General features: G+C 49.2%; 1 protein-coding gene across 1 annotated transcript; it reads right to left on the bottom strand.

Annotated features, from left to right (window-relative positions):
- Positions 1-5,698: 5,698 nt before the first annotated feature.
- On the bottom strand, positions 5,699-6,646 carry LOC137167131 (olfactory receptor 52R1-like). Its single transcript, XM_067569175.1, has one exon. The coding sequence runs from the start codon at positions 6,644-6,646 to the stop codon at positions 5,699-5,701; it is 948 nt and encodes a 315-aa protein (XP_067425276.1).
- Between the last annotated feature and the right edge of the window lie 2,994 nt (positions 6,647-9,640).

A 9,640-nucleotide genomic window follows, 5' to 3' on the forward strand; every position in this document is an offset into this window, starting at 1 on the left:
CACAGAGTGAAACGGCCTTGCCTTATAAACAAAAAAGCTGCAAAAATGGAGTAACTATAGTCAAGGAACTAAAAATCAGCTTACACTTATAATCACTTAAAATTCTTTTGTAGTTAATAAATGTGTTTATTTTACCTGACGCGGTGCGTTTGGTTTAAGGTGTATTGGAGACTCCATTCGAAGTAACAACGCTGGTGCATATCAACTTCTTGGTTAAACTGATAAACGTATGCGCTTGCAGTGTTCAGTGGGCAGCACTGAACATTGCAGACAGAGGTTCCTAGGATTCCATCTGGGACTGAGGGGTATTGACTATAATCCTTCTGTTGCATAACCCAAAGAATGACTGGCTAGAAGCACTCACTCTCTGAGTTGAGAACTGCTTGCTCGCTGGTGGGTGTGCATGAACAACTCAGGAGTGGGGGGTTCTCACAGCAGAGCAGAATAAGACGGGCTCCAAGAGTGTGGGATTGGGGTGACATAGCAATACACCGGTCCAGATTGCATTAGGGGAATGTCACAGCACTGTGGCCTGAACATCCCTCAGTGCCGGGGAGCACACGCTGAGCCAGAGACTCCCTGGCTTGGTGAGGCCCAGCTGACAGGCCAGGAACCTTCAGGTGCAGAACCCAAGCGTCTTGGTCCAGCATTCCAGCCAGGAGGAGGGATTTTCTGTGTCAGCGAGAGAACCTTAATGGCCTGATTTTTATAAAGGGCAGCACGCCGCAACCCAAGTCAGGGTCCTTTCTAGGGGCATGGCCTGGGCACCTGCCCGTCATGTCGAAAATCCAAGTCTCTGCCCCCGCTGGCCGGCCGTCACCCTCCCGCTCCCATGAGATATGGGGGAAACAGGTCGACTCCTGCTGTTCTAACCCCACCCCCACACCCTCAGCAGCTTCAACCCCACCCCACACTGCTCTAACCCTGGCCTATGCAGCTCTAACCCCACACCCCACAGTGGTGTAGTGGAGCGGGAATGTCATTCCTGCACTGTCCGACTGCCCCACATCGATTTGCAGTGGAGGCTAGTTCTGCAGACACATCACTGCTAGCTGCTGTAGCTGGGACAGGCCCTGCCTTGTCTGTGTCTGTTCCCACCCTCCTCTGTGCCCAGGGCGCAATAGGCAGAGCTGTGTGACAGACGCGCCCATCACCCCACCACTCAGCACTGTCTCGGGGCCTAGCACATGTCCCCCCCCATCCAGCTGTGGTGCACAGCGAGAGCGTTTGCCCTCCACTGGGGGCCAGGTCAGCCACAGGGCTCTGATGTCACCCAGGGAATCTGGGGAGAGCTCCAGGCATATTTGCTAGCTTGGGGCTTGACCCTGCCAACGTGGGCCCAGCGTGCCCACCACTCGCCCTTCACAGAGCCCTGTGAGCTGCCGGAGCTGGTTAGCAGTGCATGCTGGGCTGGGCAGAGGGTTTCTCTGGAGTGATCATGCCCAGGGACGGGCTGAGAGCACGGTTTGTCACAGCACCGGAGAATGGAGGCCAGTGGCTGGGTGTAGGTGACCTTTGGTCTTTTCCTCGCATTTTGCATGGCTAGGCCCTGGGACAGAGGCTGGGTTGCCCTGGGCCCACCCAGTGCCCCACACTGGGTTCCCTGGGCTGTACGCCACAGGCCCTCTTGCACAGAGTGCGTCTGTCTCCATGGAGCCGGATGTCATGAGGCTCATGTGTTGCAGCCATGGCCCCTCATCCCAGGCAGTGTCATACCTGTAAAAGAAAAGACTAGCAGGATCCTACTGAGGGGAACAAGCCAATACGCTGCGTTTATTGTCAATGTAAGAATATTACAAAGCAGTCACGTACACACCCAAGAAGTTCTGCGAGCTGCTGTGATATAATCCTGACTAACCTGATTGCTTTCTCTGATGAGGTGACTGGCTCTGTGGATGTAGGGAAGGCGGTGGATGTGATATACCTTGACTTTAGCAAAGCTTTTGATACTGTTTCTCACAGTATTCTTATCAGCAAGTTTAAGAAGTATGGGTTGGATGAATGGACTATAAAATGGATAGTGAACTGGCTAGAGCATAGGGCTCAACGAGTAGTGATCAATGTCTCCATGTCCAGCTGGCAGCCGGTCACAAGTGGAGTGCCCCAGGGGTCGGTCCTGGGGCCAGTTTTGTTCAACATCTTCATTAATGATCTAGTGGATGGGGTAGATTGCACCCTCAGCAAGTTTGCGGATGACACTAAGCTGGGGGGGAGTGGTAGATACCCTGGAAAGTAGGGATAGGATACAGAAGGACCTAAACAAACTGCAGGATTGGGCCAAAAGAAATCTAATGAGGTTCAACAAAGAAAAGTGCTGTGTCTTCCACTTAGGACGGAAGAATCCCATGCACAGCTATAGACTGGGGACTGATGAGCTAGGCAGCAGTTCTGCAGAAAACGACCTAAGGATAACAGTGGACAAGAAGCTGGATATGAGTCAGCAGTCTGCCCTGGTTGTCAATAAGGCTAATAGTATATTGGACTGCATTAGGAGGAGCATTGCCAGCAGGTTGCGGGAAGTGATTATTCCCTCTATTCGGCATTGGTGAGGCCGCATTTAGAGTTTTGTGTCCAGTTTTGGGCCTCCCACTTCAAAAAGGATGTAGACAAGTTGGAGAGAGTCCAGCGGAGGGCAACCAAAATGATTAGGGGGCTGGAGCACAGGACTTATGAGGAGAGGCTAAGGAAACTGGGCTTGTTTAGTCTGCAAAAGAGAAGAATGAGGGGGATTTGATAGCAGCCTTTAACTACCTGAAAGGGGTTCCAGGGAGGATGGGGCTAGGCTGTTCTCGGTGGTGGCAGATGACAGAACAAGGAACAACGGTCTCAAGTTGCAGTTGGGGAGGTCTAGGTTGGACATTAGGAAAAAGTTTTTCACTAGGCGGGTGGTGAAGCACTGGAATGGGTTAACTAGGGAGGTGGTGGAATCTCCATCTTTAGAGGTTTTTAAGCTGAAGCTTGACAAAGCCCTGGCTGAGATGATATAGCTGAGGTTGGTCCTGCTTTGAGCAGGGGGTTGGACTAGATGTCCTCCTGAGGTCCCTTCCAACACTAATATTCTATGATTCTATGATTCTATAATTACCAGTAGTTTTAGGCTTTGCTCAAGCCAACCTAGTGGCCAGCTAGACTGGACAGGAGAAGCGAGCCAGGCCTCTGTCGGTCGCAAATACGATGCTCAAGATGACAATTGCAGAATGAGACCCAAAGTTTCCATGTTTTACCCCATCTTTTATACTTGCTGGCTCTCATGTCAGTCTATGGGCCGGGCTGTGTCATGCTGCCCCTAGGGTCAGTGTAGTTGTTAATCACCAGCTAATTGCAAGCAGGACTAGTCTCCTATTTCCGTACTTTGTTTTTTCCCAGGGTGGATCCTTCTGTACTTTCGGGTGGTTTATTTGCACTTTAGGGTCATTTGTAGGTATTCTTCGTCCTTTACAGTTCGGTTGGCAGTTTGTGTCTTTCCACCCCTTTCTGTTGTTAAAGCAGTTTAGATTGCTGTCTTTTTATGCCCTTCACATACATTCCTCACTCACAAAAAAGAGGACCCATCAAGATATTTTTAGGTTCAACAGTACAAGTTTTAGGAAAGAGCTTACTTCAAGATGGAGTTGATTTATGCCCCACTAAACAGTACTGTACCATTATCATAACTGTAAAGGAAACAGTTCTCTCCACGTCTATCTCACTTATACAGAAAAACACAAAGTCTACATCTGATTGGTTTGCACAGCTCCTGGGCGTGGCTCACAGCAGTGGTAATTGTTTGTCACCAGCTCCAGGAGCCGAGCTGACAGGCTGGGACCAGGAACCTAACTCGACGTCCCAGAGCTCAGGAGGCTGGGACGTGACCTGCGCTGGGGCCCTCCCTCTTGCAGGAGTCAGGTGGGCATCTGGGAACGTCTCTCCCTGTTTCGGTCCCCCCTGATTCTCCCTGGTTCCTGCTGGTTCCCCCTGATTCACTTCCGCCACCTTGTGTTCTCTGGCCACGTCTCTCCCTGATTCGGTGTCTGAGCCTCCGTCTCTTCAGAGTCTCGCCCTGCAAAACCTGTATTCCCCCAGCCTTCTGGCTCTGGTTCCGCCACTTTGTGTTCATATGTCAGCCTGCCCAGCGTCCCAGCGACTGAGTGTCAGCGACCCAGCCCTTGACTCATCCACCATCCACCCAGGATTCCCCACTCCTGTATATATTGTGTTCAGCTTCTCATGGCCCCTTCATACCCGCTCAGGCTGCGTGATGCTCCACCAGCGCTCATTCCCTCTCCCGCTCAGCGACTGGCAGCACATAGTGCCCTGGGAAATGGCGGCATGCACATGGGTGGTACACACATTGCCCAATTCCCACAGTCACCACACACACATACGGGGCATCCTCCCCCAGGCGGAGCGTCCTCATCAGCCTGTCGGATCTGCTGGGTCTTGGCCCCATAGACCAGAAGGTTGAGCATGGCCGGTACCAGCAGATCGAGGTTGGACAGGAACATGGAGGAGGGGAGACGCTGTGGCCAAAGTGGTGGGTGAGGAAGGAGAAGAGCGTGGGGGTCTAGAGGATGATGATGATGCCCACATGGGCCCCTCTGATGCCAAGGGCCTTGTGCCCGGCCCCATGGGAAGGCAGCTGGAAGACAGCCCGCAGGATCAGGGTGTGGGACAGCAAGATGCAGCCTAGGGCAAAGCCAATGACAGCGAGAGACAGGACCAGCCTGTAGAGGTTGTTGGGCCTGCTGTCCCGCAGGCCAGAATCACCATGGACATGTGCTTGTAGCAGGGGTGGCAGATGATGCGGGAGTTGAAGAGCAGCAGAAAATGACCGAGCCGGTGAGCATGGAGCTGTATCGCACCAGGGCGCAGATGGGCACATAGCAGTCAAAGCCCATGACCACCAGCCTGCCTGACTCCACCACACACAGCACATGGGTCAGAAACATCTGGGCAAGGCAGGAAGCACAGCTGATCTCCCAGGCTCTGACCAAGAAGCTGCCCAAAGTCCTGGGCAGGGCCGAGCTGGACAGGGTGATGTCGGTCAGGGCCAGAATCGAGAGAAAGAGAGACGTGGGCTCGTGCAGACCAGGCTCTGCCTTGATGAGGAAGAGCCGGGCGACGTTCCCAGGAGCATGGTGATGTAGATGGAGCAGAACGGGATGGAGATCCACCAGTGCTCATGCTCCAGCAGTGGCAGGCCCACCAGGATGAAGGGGGAAGGGCAGAAAGCGCTGGCATTGGAGGGAGCCAACATGGGGAGAGGCAACAGGCATGCTCGACCACGGACAATCCCCTTCACCCTGCTAGGACAAAGAAACAGTTAACACAGAGGCAAATGGGGTACGTGAAAGGCCTGCCCGTTCTCAGCATGGATCCTAAACCACCCTGCACGACACACTCTGCTGGGAGCCATGGAAAACGAGCTACAGCTGGGACCCACAGCCTGTCCACCTTCTCCTCCAGCTGAAGTCCGTCTCTCTGCTCCAGCCATAGCCCTGCAAACAAAGACTCCCCTCGGCTGCATTTGTGTCTCTCTCCTGCCCCAGCTTCTTCTGTCTCTCTGACTCATCCAGTCACGATAAACTTAAAGGGCAGGGAAGGCTCTACTGTCTCTTTGACCATCCTGTAAGTGACCTAGGAAGGAGGGCCCCGCACCAGGTCTCTAGCCTGCTCGCCATGGTGCTCAGTCTGAGAGCCAGGGCACCAGGAGAAAACTTTAGGTCCCTTTATGAGTAAGGAGGTGGAGCAGCCTGTCCCGGATCTGTTTGGTCCTCACCCCGTAGATGATGGGATTTAGCTTGGGGGGCACCAGGAGGAACATGTTGGCAGTGATGACGTGGAAATGCAGAGGCACATTCTGGCCAAACCGGTGCGTGAAGTTGGAGAAGAGAGATGGGATGTACAAGGCTAAGATGACACAGAGATGGGAGCTGCAGGTACCAAAAGTCTTGAGTCGGGCGTCCTTTGTGGGGAGACTGAAGATGGCCCTGAGGATCTGAATATAGGAGAAGGTGATTAAAGACACATCCGGAACAGTCACTAAGAATACCACCAAGAGACCATAGTTGCTGCTGAAGCGGATGTCGGTGCAGGCCAGCTTCAACAAGGTTAGGTGTTCACAATATGTGTGGGCGATGACGTTGGATCTGCAGTAAGGCCACCTCGTTTCCAGGAAGGGACGGGGCAGCATGAGCAGGCCACCACGCAATAGCACGGCCACGCCGATCTTGGCCACAACAGCGTTTGTCAGGATGGTGGAATGTCTCAGGGGATCGCAGATGGCCATGTAGCGATCCAAAGCCAGGGCCACTAAGACCCCAGTCTGCATCATTGAGAAGCAGTAAATGAAGTACAGCTGGGTGAAGCAAGCACTGAACTCGATCTCCCTGGAATTGAACCAGAAGATGCTCAGCATTTTCGGCAGGACGGTCGTAGACAGGACCAAGTCGTTAACAGCCAGCATGCAGAGGAAATAGTACATGGGCGCATGGAGGCTCTGCTCCATCCTCACGATCAGCAGGATGGTGAAGTTCCCCAAGATGGCTATGGCGTACATGGCGCAGAAGGGGATGGAGATCCAGACATGTGCCGCCTCCAGCCCAGGAATGCCCAGCAGGATGAAGGAGGAGGGGTTGTTGAAGATGGTTGTGTTGGAATCTGACATGGTGTAGGGGAGAAGGTGTCCAGCTCTGAGGCAGAACAGTGTCTCCTCTATGTACCATAGGTTCCCCTGAATTCCTTTATGTTCCCAGGATCTAAGGTGATGGTCGCAGTGCAAATGCCTGGATGGAGAGACATAGTTAAAATGAGGCACTACATTCACAATGGGTGGCTGTTCTCAGGGGGAAGCATGTAGCTTTTTAATTTTATTGAAGGTAAATTTAGTGATGTTGTATTACAATATCTGTGAGTTCAGCTCTGGTGGCTGCAGTCTCAAGTTCACAAAGTGACCTCTGCTTGTTTTAGATCCAGAGCACACAGGAACACATGAAGGCAAAGGCAAGGAACACAGACGGTCACAGGAACAAGGTCTAATATCTTATATCAATGTTATGAAAGTAACCAACAAAGTCAGGAATGTCACAGAATATGCAACTCCTAGATGTATCCACGCACCAGCTACAGGTAGAGACAGACTCCTCCTAGCTAGTGTTAGGGTCTGACCGGTCTTTCATGGATTCATCGTCAGTAGAGGGATGATTCCTATTGGAATTTTTCCTTAGGAAGCTCAATTTTCCTAGTCTGGGCACCATCTTTTTATACTATGATCTTTGACCATACCTACATTCTGCACATGTACATGAAAATGTCAACCCTCTTTCTCCTTATTGGTCTGGTGTCCCCAAAAATTCAGGTGCCCTCTTCCCTAGTGGTTTTGTATACTTCCTTTTATTCTCATTAGCATAAACGCACAACCTGTATCCTGTGGTTAAGGCACAGGTTAGAGAGAAATATAATTCTAGAGCATTTTGGGGATTTAAAATTATTTATCCAGTTCATTTTTTTTGCAGTTGCACCTCTTGACGCATCTTTGCCCATAATCTTATGGCATCGAGTTATTCTTGGGTCACTTACTTATGTCAGGTTTTCTTATGGTTACGTCTTAAAATAGCTGAGGCTATTAGCCTCAGCCTTGAGGTCTTGCTTTTCAACCCTCCTTACTTAGATATCCAATACATAATGATCCCTTCTACCTACTGATCAGCCTTATACTTCTATTACCCAATGACCACTGAACTCTATTTAGTATTCAATGAGTATCTATGACATGACATGTGTGTTAACCATAACATCACACGAGAAATGAACAATACAATGAAATCCGTGGCTACAAGCAGATCGCTCTCTCATCACACACTGGAAAAGGACATTTTAGTTATTCAGAGAAATGAATTATAAACAACTAGCTCTATAATCTTATTCCTCAACGCAATGAAACACAGGCTAGAGAGTCCATGCCGTAGGCAGTTCCTCATTTACCCCCGAAGCTGCTCAAAATCTTAAAGTGAAAAAAACCATTGATTGCGAAGAGATGTGCCTGGAGAAACATCCCAACTAGAACACAGCTCCCTGAAAGCCCTGGGTGTTGTTGGTAGCAAGTCAATGGAAAGACCTGCTTATGCGCAGTGGTGGCCAAAACAAAGACAATGTTTGGATGCCTAAAGAATAGAATGGAGAATAGCCGGCGGTGGGTATGCACTCTGGTTTGGTCACCCAGTTTCTATAAAGGATATATCAGATATAAAGGGGATTTCAGAGACAGGCTATGAGAATGGGGGAGACTGTCATATGCAGAGAGACCGAAAAGTCAGGGACTGTTTAGTTTAGAGAAGAGACAAAGAACGGGGCATGTGATAGAGGAGAACAAAACAAAGAATCGAACGGATTACATTCAAATGCACACACTGAGAACAGTTCCCAGCCAAAAATATCTCTAGATATTTAGTGCTTCCAAAAGGCTTATTCCAAAATGCTGATTGGGCAAAATTGATGGGGAGGAAAAATGTAGACAGAAAAAAGTGAATGAAAATTGGGAGTTCTTTAAGAAGAAAGTTAATTAGATAGCCAAAAAGCCACAATTCCACACTCAAGAAATAGATAAATTGAGCTAAAAAGCCAGTTCAGTGGAAAATGAAGGTAGCAGTTAGCGGGGGAAAAAGCTATATATAACATATGGGAAAAAGGGAAAATAGATAGCAAGCAATACAACTGGAAAGATATGGAAATGGACAAGGGACATTAAAGCCATTAGGGAAAATACCATGCATGTCAGGGCTAAGGATAACAACAAGGAGGTTACTCAGTAAGTACGGGGCCAATGACAAGAGGAAGGAAGAAAACTTGTTAATGTTGCAGAAAAGATAGACATAGTCAATACCTATTTTTGTACTGCATATGGAAAAAACAGTGTGATATACTAACATCACATGAGGTTATGAAATACTTCCCAGTCCATTAACAATCAAGAAGGATGTTAAATAGCATTTACTACAAAAAAAAAGATTTGTTAGTGAACAGGCCTGGAAAACTTGCACCAGTGAGTAAAAGAGGAGGCTGAGGAAATCCTCCGGCCCACTTAAATACATTTAATTAAATATTTGAAATACCGGGGAAATTCCAGACATCTAGAAGAGTGCTAATAGATTGCCACTATTCCAAAAGGGTGACCGGGATGACCCAGGTAACTATAGTTTGGTTAACCTGACATCAATCCTAGGCAAAACAATGGAAAAGCTGATATGGGATTAAATCAAAATAGAATTAAAGTGTAGGAATAGAATTAATGCCAATCAACAGGGATTATGCAAAACTGGTCTTGTCAAATAAACCCAATTTCATCCTTTAATGAGAGTACAAGTTTGGTTGATCAAGGGAACCACACAGATGCAAGAGCCTTCAATTTCTCTGAGGCATTTGATTTTGTAGGGCAAACCATGCAGACAAAATATTAACACTATACAACAGCAATAGAGCACATGTTAAATGGACTAAAACTGGCTAACCGACAGATCTCAGACCTGGAACTAAATATTAAATCATTCCAGACAAAATGTGTGAAGGACACAAAGCTTGGCGGAGAGGTTATACTGCTGAGAACAGAGCAGGCAGACAGATGGATCTGGACTGTGTGGTAAGCTGGGTCCAGTGAAACAAACTG

Source organism: Emydura macquarii, unplaced genomic scaffold (assembly GCF_026122565.2).
Source record: "Emydura macquarii macquarii isolate MOO-44397 ecotype Brisbane River unplaced genomic scaffold, CSIRO-AGI_Emac_v2 contig_64, whole genome shotgun sequence".
In the NCBI taxonomy this organism is placed as follows: domain Eukaryota; kingdom Metazoa; phylum Chordata; order Testudines; family Chelidae; genus Emydura; species Emydura macquarii.

Coding starts and splice junctions, on each gene's coding strand:
- LOC137167131 (XM_067569175.1), bottom strand. CDS start 6,646: ATGTCAGATTCCAACACAACCATCTTCAACAACCCCTCCTCCTTCATC.